Source organism: Somniosus microcephalus, chromosome 19, assembly GCF_052327205.1.
Source record: "Somniosus microcephalus isolate GS21.2 chromosome 19, FLI_Smic_1.0, whole genome shotgun sequence".
NCBI classification, from domain to species: domain Eukaryota; kingdom Metazoa; phylum Chordata; class Chondrichthyes; order Squaliformes; family Somniosidae; genus Somniosus; species Somniosus microcephalus.
In genome coordinates, this window is record NC_141005.1 from 60,756,437 (window position 1) to 60,776,322 (window position 19,886).

The 19,886-nt window shown below is 46.6% G+C and overlaps 1 protein-coding gene across 1 annotated transcript in view; it reads right to left on the reverse strand.

The window, feature by feature from the left end:
- The window catches only part of LOC147104515 (transmembrane protein 233-like), a 40,571-nt gene extending 22,210 nt beyond the window's left edge, over positions 1–18,361 (reverse strand). The window contains exons 1-2 of the mRNA XM_085961877.1: positions 18,000–18,361; positions 8,343–8,477 (exon numbers count right to left, since the gene is read on the reverse strand). Coding sequence (XP_085818003.1) covers positions 8,343–8,477; positions 18,000–18,179 — 315 coding nt within the window. The 5' untranslated portion in view covers positions 18,180–18,361. The remainder of the gene's footprint in view (positions 1–8,342; positions 8,478–17,999) is intronic.
- Positions 18,362–19,886: the final 1,525 nt, after the last annotated feature.

Sequence of the window (19,886 nt, forward strand, 5' to 3'; positions counted from 1 at the left end):
AAGCCAGGGATGGACCTGTGGGTACTGAAGCCAGGGATGGACCTGTGGGTACTGAAGCCAGGGATGGACCTGTGGGTACTGAAGCCAGGGATGGACTAGTGAGTACTGAAGCCAGGGATGGACTAGTGAGTACTGAAGCCAGGGATGGACCAGTGAGTACTGAAGCCAGGGGTGGACCTGTGAGTACTGAAGCCAGGGATGGACCTGTTGAGTACTGAAGCCAGGGATGGATCTGTGGGTACTGAAGCCAGGGATGGACCTGTGAGTACTGAAGCCAGGGGTGGACCTGTGAGTACTGAAGCCAGGGATGGACTAGTGAGTACTGAAGCCAGGGATGGACTAGTGAGTACTGAAGCCAGGGATGGACTAGTGAGTACTGAAGCCAGGGATGGACTAGTGAGTACTGAAGCCAGGGATGGACTAGTGAGTACTGAAGCCAGGGATGGACTAGTGAGTACTGAAGCCAGGGATGGACCTGTGACTACTGAAGCCAGGGGTGGACCTGTGACTACTGAAGCCAGGGATGGACCTGTGAGTACTGAAGCCAGGGATGGACTAGTGAGTACTGAAGCCAGGGATGGACTAGTGAGTACTGAAGCCAGGGATGGACTAGTGAGTACTGAAGCCAGGGATGGACTAGTGAGTACTGAAGCCAGGGATGGACTAGTGAGTACTGAAGCCAGGGATGGACTAGTGAGTACTGAAGCCAGGGATGGACCTGTGACTACTGAAGCCAGGGGTGGACCTGTGAGTACTGAAGCCAGGGATGGACCTGTGAGTACTGAAGCCAGGGATGGATCTGTGGGTACTGAAGCCAGGGATGGATCTGTGGGTACTGAAGCCAGGGATGGATCTGTGAGTACTGAAGCCAGGGATGGACCTGTGAGTACTGAAGCCAGGGATGGACCTGTATTACTGAAGCCAGGGACCGACCCATGAGAATTGAAGCCAGTGATGGACCTCTGGTTATTGAAGCCTCAACTCAAATTTATAAAAATTCTTGCAAAGCTTTCTTGTAAAAGATACTGAAGAACCTTTTGTTCCCTGACCAGGTGGGCTTGTTTGTAAGAGAATGGGACAATGTGAGGACATTTATGTACCTTACTGTGGCATGTAGGGATTCTGCACAGCCCTCCGGTTCTTGGATGTGAAGGTAATGTTTGATGGGGGCAAAAAGTTCTTTTTAATGAAGGCCTTAAAAGAACTAGGTTTTGCATTGCATATGTGCCGTGGATCAGGATGCTAACAGGTTCTAAGGCATTTGTGCCGTCTAGCTATCAATCCCAGTGTTCACTTTACACAGCAGAATGAAACAGGCATATTCTATTTCTTCCTTGATTTTCAGTCTTGCTTGTAAGCCAGTACAGCTTGTATCTGCATACAACGGAGGTGGAGGCGGAGCAATAGAAGCAGGCAGGTAGTGCAGGAGACCCCTGTGACCATTCCCCTCTCAAACAGGTATACCGCTTTGGATACTGTTGAGGGGGATGACTCACCGGGGGAAGGCAGCAGCAGCCAACTTCCTGGCACTGGGGGTGCTCCTGCTGCCCAGGAAGGGAGGAAAAAGAGTGGGAGAGCAATAGTGGTAGGGGATTCTATAGTAAGGGGAACAGATAGGCGTTTCTGTGGCCGTAGACGTGAATCCAGGATGGTTTGTTGCCTCCCTGGTGCCAGGGTCAAGGATGTCACTGAGCGGCTGCAGGGCATTCTGGAGGGGGAGGGTGAACAGCCAGAGGTCGTGGTCCACATTGGTACCAACGACTTGGGAAAAAGAGGGATGAGGTCCTGCAGCAAGAATTTAGGGAGCTAGGTGGAAGATTAAAGAGCAGGACCTCAAAGGTTGTAATCTCTGGATTACTCCCGGTGCCACGTGCTAGTGAGTATAGGAATAGGAAGATAGAACAGATGAATGCGTGGCTAAAGGGATGGTGCAGGGGGGAGGGCTTTAGTTTCCTGGATCACTGGGTCTGCTTCTGGGAAAGGTGGGACTTTTACAAGTCGGACGGTTTACACCTGAACCAGAGGAGGACCAATATCCTTGCAGGGAGGTTTGCTAGCACTGTTTGGTGGGGGGGGGGGGGGTTTAAACTAACTTGGCAGGGGGATGGGATACAGAGTGGAGCTATAGTAGGGGGTGATTTACAGCCAAATACGGAGGAAAAAACAAGTCAGCTGGGAAGGCAGAGCAAATATGTGAAGGCAAAAAGGAATATGGCAGGGCTGGAAGGCATTTATTTTAATGCAAGGAGTCTTGCAAATAAGGTGGATGAACTGAAGTTGTTGTTGAACACATGGGAGTACGATATTGTTGCTATCACGGAGACATGGTTGAGGGAGGGGCAGGTCTGGCAGCTCAATATTCCGGGGTATAGAATCTTCAGGCGAGACAGAAGGGGGTGTAAAAGGGGAGGGGGTGTTGCAATATTAATTAAGGAGTCAATTACTGCTGTAAGGAGGGACAATATATTAGCGGGTTCCTCTAATGAGGCCATATGGGTAGAACTTAAAAACAAAAAGGGGGCAAGCACTTTGCTGGGAGTGTACTATAGGCCCCCAAACAGTCAGGGGGAGATAGAGGAACAGATATGTAGGCAAATCTCAGAGAAGTGCGAAAATAATAGTGGGGGATTTCAACTTCCCCAATATTAATTGGGATAGTCAGAGTGTGAAAGGCTTAGAGGGTGCAGAATTCTTAAAGTGCATCCAAGAGAGCTCTTTGAGCCAACATGTAGAAAGTCCTACAAGAGAGGGGGTGGTACTGGACCTAATTCTAGGGAATGTAGCCGGGCAAGTGGTGGAAGTGTCAGTAGGAGAGCATTTTGGCGACAGTGACCATAATTCGGTGAGATTTAAGGTGGTCATGGAAAAAGACAAAGACGGCCCGGAAGTAAGGGTTCTAAATTGGGGGAAGGCCGACTTTAATATGATAAGGCAGGATCTGGCCAAAGTGGACTGGGAGCAGCTACTTATAGGAAAATCCACATCAAAACAGTGGGAGACTTTCAGAAGGGAAATAGAGAGAGTACAACGCCAACATGTTCCTGTAAAAGTCAAGGGTGGGACCAACAAGCAAAGGGAACCTTGGATGACAAGGGATATACAAAAATGCATTAGGAAAAAAAGGGGGGCTTTTGGCAATTACAAAAGACTAAAGACGGAGGAAGCCCTAGAGGAGTATAAAAAGTGCAGGGGCATACTTAAAAGAGAAATTAGGAGGGCAAGGAGGGGCCATGAAATAACACTGGCGAGCAAAATAAAGGAAAATCCTAAGATGTTTTATAAGTATATTAAGGGCAAGAGGATAACCAGGGAAAGGGTTGGGCCCATTAGGGACCAAAGTGGCAATCTGTGTGTAGAGCCAGATGATGTAGGCGGGGTTTTAAATGAATTTTTTGCATCTGTGTTCACAATGGAGAAAGACGATGTAGACATAGAAATCGGGCAAGGGGACTGTGACATACTTGAACATATTAGCATCGAGAGGGAGGAGGTACTAGCGGTTTTAGCAGGCCAAAAAGTGGATAAATCCCCAGGCCCGGACGAGATGTATCCCAGGCTGTTGTGTGAGGCAAAGGAGGAGATTGCAGGGGCTCTGACACAAATTTTCAGAACCTCTCTGGCCACAGGGGATGTACCAGAGGACTGGAGAACAGCTAACGTAGTACCATTATTCAAGAAGGGTAGCAGGGATAAACCAGGGAATTACAGGCCAGTGAGCCTAACATCTGTGGTAGGGAAATTATTGGAAAAAATTCTGTGGGACAAAATTAGTCACCACTTGGAGAGGCAAGGATTAATTGGGGATAGTCAGCATGGCTTTGTCAAGGGTAAATCATGTCTGACCAATCTGATTGAATTTTTCGAGGGGGTGACTAGGTGTGTGGATGAGGGAAATGCTGTGGATGTGGTTTACATGGACTTCAGTAAAGCTTTTGACAAAGTCCCGCATAGGAGACTGGTCAAGAAGGTAAGAGCCCATGGGATCCAGGGTGCCTTGGCGCGTTGGATCCTAAACTGGCTGAGTGGCAGGAGGCAGAGGGTGATGGTCGAAGGTTGCTTTTGTGACTGGAAGCCTGTGTCCAGTGGGGTACCTCAGGGATCGGTGCTGGGTCCCTTGCTGTTTGTGATCTACATAAATGATTTGGATGAGAATGTAAAAGGTATGATCAGTAAGTTCGCAGATGACACGAAAATTGGTGGGGTGGTAAATTGCGAGGAGGAAAGCCTCAGGCTACAGGACAATATAAACGGGTTGGTCAGGTGGGCGGAAAAGTGGCAAATGGAATTTAACCCTGAAAAGTGCGAGGTGATGCATTTTGGACGGACAAATAAGGCAAGGGAATACACAATGAGTGGTAGGACCCTAGGAAGTACAGAGGGTCAGAGGGACCTTGGTGTACATGTACATAGATCCCTGAAGGCAGCGGAACAGGTAGATAAGGTGGTTAAAAAGGCATATGGGATACTTGCCTTCATTAGCAGGGGCATAGAATATAAGAGCAGGGAGGTTATGATGGAGCTGTACAAAACGCTGGTGAGGCCACAGCTGGAGTACTGTGTGCAGTTCTGGTCGCCTCACTATAGAAAGGATGTGATTGCTTTGGAGAGGGTGCAGAGAAGATTCACCAGGATGTTACCTGGGATGGAGCGCCTCAGCTATGAAGAAAGGCTAAACAGGCTGGGGTTGTTTTCCTTGGAGCAAAGAAGGCTGAGGGGGGACCTGATTGAGGTGTACAAAATGATGAGGGGCATCGATAGGGTGGATAAAGAGGAACTTTTCCCCTTAGTAGGGGGGTCAATAACAAGGGGGCATAGATTCAGGGTAAGGGGCAGGAGATTTAGAGGGGATTTGAGGAGGAACTTTTTCACCCAGAGGGTGGTTGGAATCTGGAACTCACTGCCTGAAAGGGTGGTAGAGGCAGGAACCCTCACAACATTCAAGAAGCATTTGGATGAGCACTTGAAATGCCATTGCATACAAGGCTATGGACCAAATGCTGGAAAATGGGATTAGACTGGACAGGGATTGATGGACGGCGCAGACACGATGGGCCGAAGGGCCTCTTTCTGTGCTGTAAAACTCTATGACTCTAACTCAGCATCCAATGAGGGGGAAATCCTATTAGATATTCCTATATACTGTACAGTGGTACTCTGGCCCCACACTCTGGAATTCGCTCCCTAAACTCCTCTCCCTCTCATCTTTTAAGACCTTCCTAAGAACCCACTTTTTGACCAAGCTTTTTTTCATCTCTCCTAATATCTCCTTCTTGGGCTAAGGGTCCATTTTTAAAAGAAAATACGCCTCTGTGAAGCACCTTGAAATGTTTTTCTATGTTAAAGGCGTCATATAGATGGAAGTTGTTGTTACTTGCTGGAAGGTGAGTGGGTCCAAAATTTACTTCCCTACAAGGCAAGTATTCCCAAAAAGATGATGGATGGGTGGTTTCTGTTTCTGCTTGCTCATTAACATGAATGTGTAGAAAATTGTAGGCTGACCAATATGGAAATAGAAACACCCAGCCAATGAATTTTCTTAAGACACCTCTAGATCTGCCATTTCCTTTTGACACGAGCTGGCTACCAGATTTCCAGACAGTTCTAAAGTCTGGAGTCCTTTCTCGTTAATTCAGTTACGGAAGATAGGATGATTTCACAAGGTGTTGATTGGACAATCTTAACTGTAGAGTTTCTGCTGAAGAGTGGGAGTTTATTTGGTATACGGTTCCTAGATTATCAACTGACAACCATTTGGGAGAGTGACTACTGAAAATTCCTCATCAGATTACCACAACCATTGTAGTTGCATTGTTGCACCTGAGATTACCAGTGTTGGAGAAGAGATGGAAGAGTAAACTCCCAATCATACCTCTTCTGGATTTGTCCGTCAATCCAACCATATTAGGTCATGATACTGAAGGAGGTACAGTTATTAAAGGTATTTCACTCACACCCAACTCATTGCATTCTGTCTTGAATCTTTCTGTGAAGGCCCCATTGGACTCCGGAATGCATCATTTAATCAACCTTCTGTTGTTTGTTGGCTTCTAACTTTCAGGAAACAGTCGGTAATGACATCTCGCTCAGCATGGAAAGAGAATGATAGACTCCCTTTGACCATCTCCATTTATTTGTGTATGGTTCCCTCTTTGAATTATCATGGATAAGGAGGGTGGGTTGTGCCAGCCATGATGTTCACAGTTGACTCTTGGATTCGTCTGGGGCTAGGCTTGGGTGTTCCATAGGGCTCTGTATTTGTCCCCCTCATCACACTATGTGGAGGAAGGACCTTGCCCCCAGCTCTGACCTGAATGCCCCTCCCCCTCCCCTTCCCATTGTTTGCTCATTCTTCTGATCTTGGCCTCCCACAGATGTGACTATTGTTCCTGCTGTAAAAATGAAACCTAAGGCCTTCACTAGTGCAAACTGTATGACTTGCTCTCCTGGTCCTCATAATAGGTGCCTTTATCAGACCTGAATGAATCTCCTTAAGTTCTCTTTGACTCAGTCTTTGTTGAAATGGTCACCGCGCTTATCCAATGCATATGAACCTTTAATGTTATTATTGATTTGCTTAATCTTACCTCAGATGTCTTGACTGTTACAAACTTATATTCCAGGTTGTAATGTTGCTAACTTGCTGTATACTGTGTAATGCTGATCTCTTTTAATTTTACTTTTCTTCCTTTATTTACCTTTTTACCTTTTTTTGCCCATCAGGTATTCACAAATAATAAAAATAAAAAGTTTAAAATGAACGTTGGCCCCAGATTAAAAGGGGAAATTCAGAGATCCCACACTCCCAACTTCACTCTATGGGAGAGCAGGTCTCCGATTCTCCGAACCACACCCTCATTGAGTGCAGTTTCCTGTTGGGAGTGCCGAATTTATCCTCTGAATATCTCTAACCATGAACAGCCACCCTTCTAATTGTAATACCATGCCTCTCTTTGCAGCTCTGTCCTATTATATTCCCATACTTCCTAGAGATAGTTTTCATTGCAACTACTCATGTTTGAGCTGAGTGAATTTCAATAAATATTGAAGTTTTTTTTTAAATAGAAAAAGAATTGTTTGGTATTATTCCACCATTTTCTTAAAAATGTCAAATATCAGGAAGACAATGCTTCAATTACACTGCGGAGAGAAGCCCTGGGTTAATGGCCGGGAATTAGGGTTGCCAATGCTCCTGGAGTCTCCGGGAATTAGAGAATAATCTCCTGGACACTGCTGCGAGCAACCCTGGAGAAAATTATAGGGGCATTAAAAAAGTTTTTTTCTCATTCTCTTTGAACATCTTTATTAGTAAAAATATTTGAGATGGGGAAAAGTAGGTTGTTTGACTGTGTGGGTTGGAGGCGGTAGGTCATGTAAACCTCCAGGAATACGTCCACCAGAGTTGGCAACCCTACCAGGATTCTACTCGGACCATCTCCCACTCTGGCGCCGTAACTTCACTGGAAGTGAGGTGGAAACCCTGTTTATGTATGTAAATGGGGTTTGCACTGCGCATTCACTGGCCCCTTTCATTCATTGCACTCTCTGCACTCGTGGAGAATGTGTAGAGGGGACACATTGAAATTATCATAATGAACTGAACTCGCTGAATACAACAAGGTCAGCTCCCCGCTTCAATTGCAGGAAGGATCACAGTGATCCTGGCTCCATCTTCCCCTGCTGAAGGTGCTGCCGCACGGTGGGGTTTTACTCCACAATTGCAGGACAGCCTCTGCCAAGTAACCACTCTTCATGTGGGAACCCGGATAGCAAGTGTCAGCACGGTATTCGTGTGTGGCAAGCTTCACTGCCAAGCCTGATTCTGTCCCTGCCTGACTTTCACAAACATGTACCTTCCAGTAGGGGTTATTAGATTGCAATCCTTTCCCTAGCCCAGGAGCACTGAAGCTGGTCATAGCACCCCTGCCACCACCTTGATTGAACTGAAGCCAGCTAACTCAGCACAGACCAGGGAATGAACCGGCAACATTCCGGGTCTGTATGGCTCAGTTTCACATCTGCACAATCAGGAAGCAAACTCCATATTTACCAGTCTTGGGGGTTGACTGTTACCCTTACAAGTCAGACCTTCATTCTTATCCCAATTGTATTATTCCTTTTGCCACTTCTTATGGAACCAAAGAAACCTTTGGTAAACTTTTGCAGAAAATGTCACTCATTGCCTTGCATTGATGCAGATGTGAAAGATAAAATAACAGACTGCTGATAATTCTGAATCAATTTTACCAAAGCTATATTATTGCAACTCATCTCATGAATTTCCAAATGTCAGATGTACTTCAAAACCTGACCAGGTTAAGAGATGTAAAGTGAAAGGTCCCTACCTAAGAGAAATGAACGATGCAAAAGATTGCGATAATTATAAATCCAGCAATAATAGCTGCAATGGCAACCAACATTGCTATGTGTCCCAGCTTCTTGGCTCCATCCATATCTCCCTCATTGTAGCTGTGTAGAGCCTGCAGGACAGAAAGCAACCATTAGTATATTATCATGTTGTGCACTTTAACTTAGTGATCAGACTGGCACTTAGCACAGTGAATGCTGCCATATCCTTTGCATCACCAAGACCGCCTACTTCCACCTTCGTAATATTGCCCATCTCCGCCTCTGCTCATTTACTGCTGAAACCCATCCATGCCTTTGTTACCTCCAGACTTGACTATTCCAATGGTCTCCTGGCTGGACACCCATCTTCCACCCTCCGTAAACTTGAGCTCACCCAAGACTTTGCTGCCGATATCCTAACTCGCACCAAGTCCCATTCACCCATCACCCCTGTGCTCGCTGACATACATGGCAACCGATCCAGCAACGCATCAGTTAAAAAATTCTCATCCTTGTATTCAAATCCCTCCAGCCTCGCCCCTCCCCATCTCTGTAACCTTCTCCAGCCCTACAACCCTCTGTGATCTCAGAACTCCTCCAATTCTGGCCTCTTGCTTATCCACGATTTTCATCGTCCACCATTGGCATCCGTGCCTTCAGCTGCCTAGGCCCCAAGCTCTGGAATTCCCACCCTAAACCTCTCAGGCTCTTGACCTCTCCTCCTTTAAGATGCTCTTTAAAACCTACCTCTTTTACCAAGCTTTGGTCACTCATCCTGATATATCATTATGTGGGTCTGTGTCAAATTTTGTCTGATAACGCTCCTGTGAAGCGCCTTGGGAAGTTTTTATTATGTTAAATGCGCTATATAAATGTGTAATTGTTGCGATAGCGTAAAATGGGGATAGCGAATCAGCACCCCATTTTACATCTCTCCTGATTATTATTTCCATTGACTACCCATTTTACAATATCACACAAAGTCAAAATGACCCCTTCTTCCCTATTTTAATGAGAGCTGTAGCCCTTTAAAACCACAAGGAAAAGCAATTATATTATGTGATATGGAGTACAACACCAGGACATGGTGCAAATTATTTGCCACTTAATGGGCACATCATCATCACAATGCAGCCTCTCAGGCATCGTGCTCCAAGCTGTAAATGTATATTTAAATATTTTAAAGGCACGTACCTTGGCAAGTCACGGATTTTCAATGCAGGCAGACCCGATCAGACATGGTTACATTTGGTTAAGTATCAAATTCAATCACCTCGTGCATCTTGGCTCCAGGTGGAGAAGAATTGTGTGGTTCAGTGTATACGGCACTGGGTAAAACGAGTAGCAATACTCCACTCGATCATAGCACGTGGTCTCTGATTTCGCATCTTCATCATACACGGATATATATGGCTAAATCACTGTACTGTTTTCCCTTCACATCAGACATAACACAGTTTCTTTACGTTATACAAAACCTAGAATTATAGTCATTTATTGGCCCCAATATATACGGGGAGGCTTGTAGCGGCTGGGAAAGCCGGAAATGTGGTTAAGGCGGAGGCGCTGCCGACTTTAATGGTAGGATCTCATTTGAATTACGAAGCGAAGAGGAGATCGAAGCAGGTTAGCTTGAGGGGCCGGGGGTAAGCACTCCTGCTGCTCCGGACCCACAAACAGTGCTGGAAAGGCACATTTCCCCCCCCCGTTTTTTTTTCCTAGCCTCACTTCAGCTGATGGGTTTCCCGAGCTCTGGAAAACCCTGCCCGCAGCTGTTAAATCTGTTAAGGTTTGAGACATGTGGCCTCATTAACATATTTAAATAATAACTGACTCGTCTCTCGAGAGCAGGTAAGTCGCCCATTTGAGACAAATTGTCTCCGTTAAAATCGGAAGTGTGCGTGTCCGAGGCGTTGGGATCAGGTTTCAAAATATTAACACCCTCTGCCGTCTGTCATGGGGAGTTAAAATTCCCCCCATTATCTCTATGATAAATCACAGTCAAAGTGTCAGCTTCTACGTTGGCGTCAATGAAAAGTAAAATCAGGCGTGGTGTAAAACGAGCTACCGATTCGCTATCGCCCATTTTACTACTGTCCAAAACTAGTTTCACCCCCCAGGTTATCGCCAGCAATCACTGATAGGACGCACTGCACCAATCTCCAATCAAACCTTCATTTTACGTCCGCAGGTTCGGGTGGCTGGCGGAGCACAGAGCTGTGGCTGGCAAGGTGACTCGAGTCGGGGACCTGCTCGATGGCGGAGGAGTGGGCTGGATGGCGCCGGAGGAGTTGGCGAGGCGCATGTCTTGGGTAAACGTCCGGCTCGCGGCCGATGCCATCGAGTCGATAAAGGCGAAAGTGCGCCCCGGCACCACTAGGTGTATCGAGGCGGCTCAGGCGTGTGGGGCGATCCCGTCTGAGCTTTCCCCCGTTCGGACGGAATTCCTTGTCGGCGCCCAGCCCCGACCCCCCCCCCCTCGGGAGCCGGCGCCTCACAACTTGAGCCGTCTCGAGGAAATACCCTCCGTGCCTTTTCATTCCGCACGGAGGGGTTTCCTGTACGGGCTGCTCCTGCACACCTTCCACTTTGCCATCTTCGCCTGCCGTCCGGACACGCCGTGGCGTGCCGTTTTACCTTCCGACGGAGGCGGAGGTCCCCTTTGGGGGGCTCTCTATGCGGGAGTCCTCCCTTGTTCTATTGGGGACTTGGCCTGGAGGGTGTTGCACAGGGCAGTCCCGTGCAATAGGTATTTAAGTAGGTTCACGGACTCCCAGACCGCATATTTGTTCTGCGGTCTGGAGGAGTCCGTGTTTCATATTTATATCGAGTGTGAGAGGTTGCAGCCCCTCTTTCATTATTTGAAGGGGCTGCTCCTCAAGTTTTGGTTGCACTTCAGTCCCACGCTCTTGATCTACGGTCACCCGGTGCGGAGGGGAGCGGGCAGGTCGGAGGACCTCCTCGTGGGTCTGCTCCTGGGCCTGGCGAAGAAGGCCATTAATTGGTCCAGGCAGCGGGCGGTCGAGGGGGTCGTCCGGCCGGATTGCCTCCCTCTCTTCCGTGGCCATGTTCGCGCCCGGGTGGCCCTAGAGCTGGAGCACGCGGTGTCCGCCGGCGCGCTGGATCACTTTCGTGACCGGTGGGCGCCGCGGGGACTGGAGTGCATAATTGGGCTGGAGAACCAAATTTTAATTTGATTATTAAGGTTTATTTGAAGTTTTATTGGTTTATTACAGTTTTATTGGTTTATTTACAGTTTTAATGGTTTATTTACAGTTTTTATCTGTCTAAATTTATGGTTTTACCAAAAGAGGATCAAACCTTCATTTGTCTTATTCTAATTTATGCTAATATTCAAGAAAGGGATGCACCAGCAAAGATTAAATAATTGTAACTGGTCGAAAAAGTTAGCGTGAGTGAAAGTGATACAAAGGGTTTTGGGTGTGCACTGTGCAATATGTCACACAGTTTAGCAAACCAGTAAAAGTACGGTTTTGAGTAATAATCCACACAAATATAATCCCCCGCAAATAGACCGTCAACAATCAACAAGTGTGATGAGAAGGGAGCTCCAGGTGAGTAACCAGATCTAGAGTGGAAATGCCAGAATGTTGTGCTGATAGTCCCACATCTCACTAGGATTTAATGTTTAAATCTAGTAGCATTCGCCAGTGAACTTACTTTAAACGGGAGCACCAGTAATTAACTCAATCTCTGAATATCCGCTCTTAAACAGCTGATGTGATGACTAATTGCCAAGTTATTGTATGCGATTAGTGAATGTCTGAACTGGTTGGGGGATTAATGGCTCCATCAGGTGTAGCAGAGGCACTTGTGTCTGGCGTGCACAACTTCTGTCATTCATCACAATCCAGGGCGTTGATTTGTCAACTTTCTATCAGCAGTGTACAGCATTGGAGTCTGTTTAGGGAACTCGCACTTCTTATGACAAAGTGCTTGTAGCAATAAAGGGAATGGATGCCAAGTGATAATGTGTAATTAGCATTTGCTAATGTGTGTTGTAAACTGGAGTTTAATGATCTTATATGTGGCTATTAGAAATATTTAAGTTTGGAAATGTTAGTGAGGTTTCAGCAACAGTTGTGCCACCTAGAGTGTACACAGCCAGACAGTAACCTTTGACACCTAGCTGGGAACCACCTACAAAAAGATAGCACTGAGTTAGGCAGAGACACAGGTGGACTAAGTCATACACAGGCGGATAGTACTGCGTCAGACGGGGCCACAACAGGCGGACAGCACTGCGTCAGACGGGGCCACAACAGGCGGACAGCACTGCGTCAGACGGGGCCACAACAGGCGGACAGCACTGCGTCAGACGGGGCCACAACAGGCGGACAGCACTGCGTCAGACGGGGCCACAACAGGCGGACAGCACTGCGTCAGACGGGGCCACAACAGGCGGACAGCACTGCGTCAGACGGGGCCACAACAGGCGGACAGCACTGCGTCAGACGGGGCCACAACAGGCGGACAGCACTGCGTCAGACGGGGCCACAACAGGCGGACAGCACTGCGTCAGACGGGGCCACAACAGGCGGACAGCACTGCGTCAGACGGGGCCACAACAGGCGGACAGCACTGCATCAGACAGACAGGGTCATGGGTAGATAGCACTGAGTCGGGCAGATGCACAGGTAACTAACATTGGCTAAGTACCTAATCTGACAATTAGGTCAATAACACTGAATCAAACAGACAGGGACATAGGTGGACAGCACTGAGTTAAGCAGACTCCAGAATAGACAATTAACACTGAGTCAGAGACAGGCTGATAGCCATGGCTGACACTGTCTGTGTAAATGCTAAGTGGTAGCACTGAGTCAGAAGGTTGTGGGTTCAAGTCCTACTCCAGAGACTTGGGTACAGAAATCTAGGCTGACACTCCAGTGCAGTGCTGAGGGAGTGCTGCACTGTCAGAGGTGCTGTCTTTCAGATGAGACGATAAACCGAATCCCCATCTGTTCTCCCAGGTGGGCATAAAAGATCCTATGGCACTATTTCAAAGAATAGCAGGGGAGTTATCCCCGGTGTCCGAGCCAATATTTATCCCTCAATCAACGTCACTAAAACAGATTATCTGATCATTATCACATTGCTATTTGTGGGAGCTTGCTGTGCGCAAATTGGTGCATTTCCTAAATTACAACTACAAAAAAAGTACATCATTGGCTGTAAAGCGCTTTGGGATATCCGGTGTCGAGAAAGGTGCTATATAAATGCAAGTCTTTCTTTCAAACAGAGGCATGAATGTATAACACTCCGATACACATGGGGGGTTTATTAATCTGCCACAAAATCCAGCTGATGTTAAGGAGAATATTTAAATATTGTGTGCTCAGCAGAGTTGGATCCAGGTGAAAGCTGAACATTGAAGTAGGACTGAAGCTGTTTGAGTTATGCTCCAGAAATATACTGAAAATTAATTGGGCAAGAATAATAACAACTAATGTGATAAATGGCAGTTGGAAACATTACCTGTACACATCTGACATGATTCTCTGACTATATAAGCTGTGTCTTTATGCATTTCTCCACTTCACCTGACGAAGAAGCAGCGCTCCGAAAGCTTGTGATTTCAAATAAAGCTGTTGGACTATAACCTGGTGTTGTGTGACTTCTTACATTTGTCCACCCCAGTCCAACTCCGGCATCTCCACACAATAACTAATGAACAAACCCTTGAACTAGAAGAAGTAAAGAGAGGAGCGATGAGGCTGATAAGAAGAAGGATGACATACTGTGGGCACGTTGTTAGGGAATCACGAGGAAGGTTGCTGCTCTGTTACTGTCTGGGAATGTTAATTGCAGGTGAAAAGGCTAGATGATGGAATGGGCAGGTGTACTATCAGGAGCTGACCTGTGCAGATACCAGAAACTATGCTGTGCAACCTATAGAGCAGAAAATGTACATAAAAGAATAGGTACTGGAGCCTGCTGCTGGCATGCCGACTGTATCTAAGTGTGTTCATTCTTTTCTTCCTGGAGCCAATCCAGGTGATGCTCTGTGACAGTCTTATTAATCCCATCTTTGAGTTGATGGGTCTGCAGCACTCAGCGCCCTGCACGGACCAGTCAACCAAGAGGGCAAGACCTATTGCTGGGGGCATTCTTCCAAAAACAATAACTTGCATTTATATAGCACCTTTAGCATAGTAGAATGTCCCAAGGTGCTTCACAGGAGTGATTATCAGACAAAAATTTGACACCGAGGCACAAAGGAGATATTCAGGCAGGTGACCAAAAGCTTGGACAAAGAGGTAGGTTTTAAGGAGCATCTTAAAGAGGAGAGAGAGGTGGAGAGGTTTAGGAAGGGAATTCCACAGCGTGGGGCCTAGGCAGCTGAAGGCATGGCTGCCAATGGTGGCGCGATTAAAATCGGGGAATGCACAAGAGGCCAGAATTGGAAGAGCGTTGAGATCTCGAATGCTTTGTAGGGCTGGAGAATGCAGAGATAGGGAGGGGTGAGGCCATGGAGAGATTTGAATACAAGTTTGGGAATTTTTTAATTGAGGTGTTGCCGGACCAGGAGCCAATGTAGGCCAGCGAGCACAGGGGTGATGGGTGAACAGGATTTGGTGCGAGTTAGGAAATGGGCATCAGAGTTTTGGATGAGCTCAAGTTTATGTAGGGTAGAAGATGGCAGGCCAGACAGGAGAGCATTGCAATAATCAAGTCTGGAGGTAACAAAGGCATGGATGAGTGTTTCAGCAGCAGATGAGCTGAGGCGGGGTGGAGTCGGGCAATGTTACGGAGGTGGAAGTAGGCGGTCTTGGTGTTGGTCAGTAGCTCATCTTGGTTTCAAATACGACACCAAGGTTGAAAACAGTCTGGTTCAGCCTCAGACAGTTGCCAGGGAGAGGGATGGAGTCGGTGGCTAGGGAACGGAGTTTGTGGCGGGGTCTGAAGACAATGGCTTCGGTCTTCCCAATATTCAGCTGGAGGAAATTTCTGCTCACCCAGTACTGGATGTTGGATAAGCAGTGTGACAAATCGACAGTGGAGGGGTCAAGAGAGGCGGTGGTGAGGCAGAGCTGGGTGTCATCAGTGTACATGTGGAAGCTGACGTGTTTATGGAGGATGGTGCTGAGGAAAAACATGTGGTTGAGAAATAGGAGGGGCCAAGGATAGATCCTTGGGGGACACCAGAGGTAACGATGCAGGAGTGGGAACAGAAGTCATTGCAGGTGATTATCTGGCTACAACTGGATAGATAAGAATGGATCCAGGCAAGGGCAGTCGCACCCAGCTGGATGACGGAGGAGAAGCGTTGGAGCAGGGTGGTGTGTTTAACCATGTCAAAGGCTGCAGATGGGTCGAAAAGGATGAGTTTTTGTCACAGTCTCATGGGATGTCATTTGTGACTTTGATGAGGGCCGTTTCAGTACTGTGACATGGGCAGAAATCTGATCAGAGGGATTCAAACATGGAGTTGTAGGAAAGCTGGGCATAGATTTTCGAGGCGACAACACGTGCAATGACTTTACAGAGGAAAAGGAGGTTGGAGATGGGGCGGTAGTTTGCAAGGACAGAGAGATCAAGGGTGGGTTTTTTGAGGAGAGGGGTAATAACGGCAGATTTGAAGGGGAGGGGGACAGTACCAGAGAAGAGGGAACCGTTAACAATAGCAGCTAACATGGGTCCCTTGCTTTTTGTGGTGTATATATCAATGATCTAGACTTGAATATAGGGGTTATGATTAAGAAGTTTGCAGATGATACTAAAGTCGGCTGTGTGGTTGATACTGAAGAAGGAAGCTGTAGACTGCAGGAGGAAGCTGTAGACTGCAGGAAGATATCAATAAATTGGTCAGGTGGGCAGAACAGTGGCAAATGGAATTCAGTCCGGAGAAGTGTGAGGTAGTGCATTTGGGGTTAACAAGGAAAGGGAATACACATTAATTAGTGACACTGAGTAGTGTAGAAGAACAAAGGGACCTTGGAGTACATGGGAGATAAGGTGGCTAAGCAGGCATACAGAATGCTTGCCTTTATTAGCCATGGCATAGAATACAAGAGCAGGGGGGGGGGGGTTATGCTTCAACTGTATAAAACACTAGTTAGGCCTCAGCTAGAGTACTGCGTGCAGTTCTAGTCACCACATTACAGGAAAGATGTGATTGCACTAGAGAGGGTACAGAGGGGATTTACAAGGATGTTGCCGGGAGTAGAGAATCTTAGCCATGAGGAAAGACTGGATAGGATGGGTTTGTTTTCCTTGGAACAGAGGAGGCTGAGGGGAGACCTTATTGAGGTGTATAAAATTATGAGGGGCCTAGATAAAGTGGATAGCAGAGGGGTCAAAAACCAGGGGGCACAGATTTAAAGTAATTGGTGGAAGGTTTAGAGGGGATTTGAAGGGAAATTTCTTCACCTAGAGGGTTGTGGGGGTCTGGAACTCACTGCCTGAAAGGATGGTAGAGGCAGAAACCTTAACCACATTTAAAAAGTACTTGGATGTGCACTTGGGATGCTGTAACCTGCAGGGCTACGGACCAAGAGCTGGGAAGTGGGATTAGGCTGGATAGCTCTTTGTTGGCCAGCGCAGACACGATGGGCCGAAATGGCCTCCTTCCGTGCTGTAGCTTTCTATGATCAATTATCTGGTCATTTATTTTGTTGCTGTTTGTGGAACTTTGCTGCGACTACACTTGAAAATTACTTAATTGGCTGTTACATACTTTGGGACCTCCTGAAGTCATAAAAGGCTCCATATAAATGCAAGTCTTTCTTTATATGTGACTCCTGTCCCATACCAATGTAGTCGACTTTTAACTGCCCTCTGAGTTTGCCACTAGGGATGGGCAATAAATGCGGGCCTTGACAGTGACACTCGCATCCCATGAATAAGAAGTTCTTATGAATATTCTGCCAGTACATTTCACACCTATTCTGAGCCGTCTTTTGTCTCTACTAGTCCTATCACCATCTCGTCTCGTTTTGAATACCTCTTAATGTCTATTCAGTTCTTTTGTTCCCTCCCCAGCCCTCCTTTCGATCTATTTCATTTCCTTTCCAGTTTTGAAAAAGGGTTTCCACCCGAAAGGTCGACTCTAATTTCTCTCCACGGACGTTGCCTGGCCTGCTGAGTTTTTCCCAGCATTTTCTGTTATGAATAAGAAGTGTTGGGGACTGGATAAGTGAGTGTATCACTAATGAATCACCCTCTCGCGCTAACATAGGTAGATTTTTCAATCGTTGGGTTTGGAGACCGTTGACATGGTGATGGGTTTTAGCGTGTTAAACACTAGGCAGACCAAGAAGAAAAAAACTCCTCAGCTGCCTGAGGGAATCAAGCGGAACACGTGAATCTGTTTGCAGCCAAGTGACCTGTCTTCGACTCCAGGTTTAAAGTCCCAAGACAGAGTCCAGAAGACGGCTTATTGTTTGTGAAACTCACGGTAACAGATTACAGCAATTTCAATCCATTGTGAATTAAAACCTTTCACATAAATGAAACCATCTACAGTCCAAACGCTGCTTTAAAAAACACACCTAGGAACTAAACTACTCTTTGTGTTTAACAATCACAAGGCAATGAAAAAAAATCTCAGGCTCGGACTCTCTGGTTAATAATTTAAGGACCTGTCATTTAACAAGTTGCCTCCTCACCTTAATTCCCCCTGCACTCACCATCATTGAAAACACGAAGGCCACGATGTTGATGGGATAAGATGGACAGAAACAGGAGAGTATGGCGAGGATGATATATTTTCGAGGCATCTCTCCTTGCTGGGCTTCATTTTCAGGATCGGTCCCTGGACTCTCCTCTAAAGATCGCTTTAGGTCCGACTTGATGACCGCCTGAGACATGAGGGGAGTTTGGAAGAGTCCCGGAGTTCTGGGTGCTGGGCTTCTACTCACACTGATGGCTGGGCTGTCCGACAAACTCACAACAAGTCAACACTGACCTAATTTTACCGGGACAGCCTGCCTGGAGACACAGACCCCATCACCGTCCAGCTAACACTGACCACTGCCCACCAGTCAGCTGCTGGTAACTGCAGATCGGGAATATCTTTAGCATGAATATTACTGCTCCTCATTAACTGGATTTATTCACTATCTGTAACTGATCTCTCACCCTCTAACTAGTGTTTATTAATCTCTCACCCTCTGTAACTAGTGTTTATTAATCTCTCACTCCCTGTATCTAGTGTTTATTAATCTCTCACCCCCTGTATCTAGTGTTTATTAATCTCTCACCCCCTGTAACTAGTGTTTATTAATCTCTCATTCTCTGTAACTAGTGTTTATTAATCTCTCACTCCCTGTAACTAGTGTTTATTAATCTCTCATTCTCTGTAACTAGTGTTTATTAATCTCTCACTCCCTGTAACTAGTGTTTATTAATCTCTCACCCCCTGTAACTAGTGTTTATTAATCTCTCACCCCCTGTATCTAGTGTTTATTAATCTCTCACTCCCTGTAACTAGTGTTTATTAATCTCTCATTCTCTGTAACTAGTGTTTATTAATCTCTCACTCCCTGTAACTAGTGTTTATTAATCTCTTACCCCAGTAACTAAAGTTTGTTACCCCTGCAATAGTGGAGTTTATTAATCTCTTACCACCTGTAATAATGGGTTTATTAATTTCTTAGCTGGTCTCTCCAGGAGAAACTGGTAAAAGGAGCAGGTAACAGAGGTTAGTTATGAGGGAGCTATGGGTTGGATATATTGAGCTGGATATGCATGTGTTCATGTTAGGAATCCTCCTGTTCATGCTATATATAAATGATCTCATGTCCGTCTCAATTCAATGTACAGTAGTTAAACTTTCAGGGCACACTAAGCGGGTGGTGGGGATGGGGCGGAGGTGGTGGGGACGGTGGACTTGAAGGCGATAGCCAAGTTCATAGATTCTTAGTGTTACACACAGGAAGCGGGCCATTCAGCCCATCAAAGCTGTGCCAATGTTTTTCTAAACATGAGCCAACTAGTCTAATCCCACTCTTCTGCTCCCTCATCATCTCATTTTAATATTCCTGTTTTCTAAGCAACAATGTGGGCATCGCTGGCAAATCCAGCATTTATTGCCCATCCATAATTGCCCTTGAGAAGGTGGGGGTGAGCCACCTTTGTGAACCACTGCAGTCTGTGTAGTGAAGGCACTCCCACAGTGCTGTTAGGGAGGGAGTTCCAGGATGTTGACCCAGCTACGATGAAGGAACGCCAATATATTTCCAAATCAGGATGGTGTGTGACTTGGAGGTGAACATGGAGGTGTTCCCATGTGCCTGCTGCCCTTGTCCTTCTAGGTGGTAGAGATCGTGGGTTTGGGAGGTGCTGTCAAAGAAACCTTGACGAGTTGCTGCAGTGCATCTTGTAAATGGTACTGCAGCTTGGTGTGCCAGTGGTGGAGGGAGTGAATGTTTAAGGTGGTGGATGGGGTGCCAATCAAGTGGGTTGATTTGTCCTGGATGGTGTTGAGCTTGTGTTGTTGGAGCTGCATTCATCCAGGCAAGTGGGGATTATTCCATCACACTCCTGACTTGTGCCTTGTAGATGGTGGAAATGCT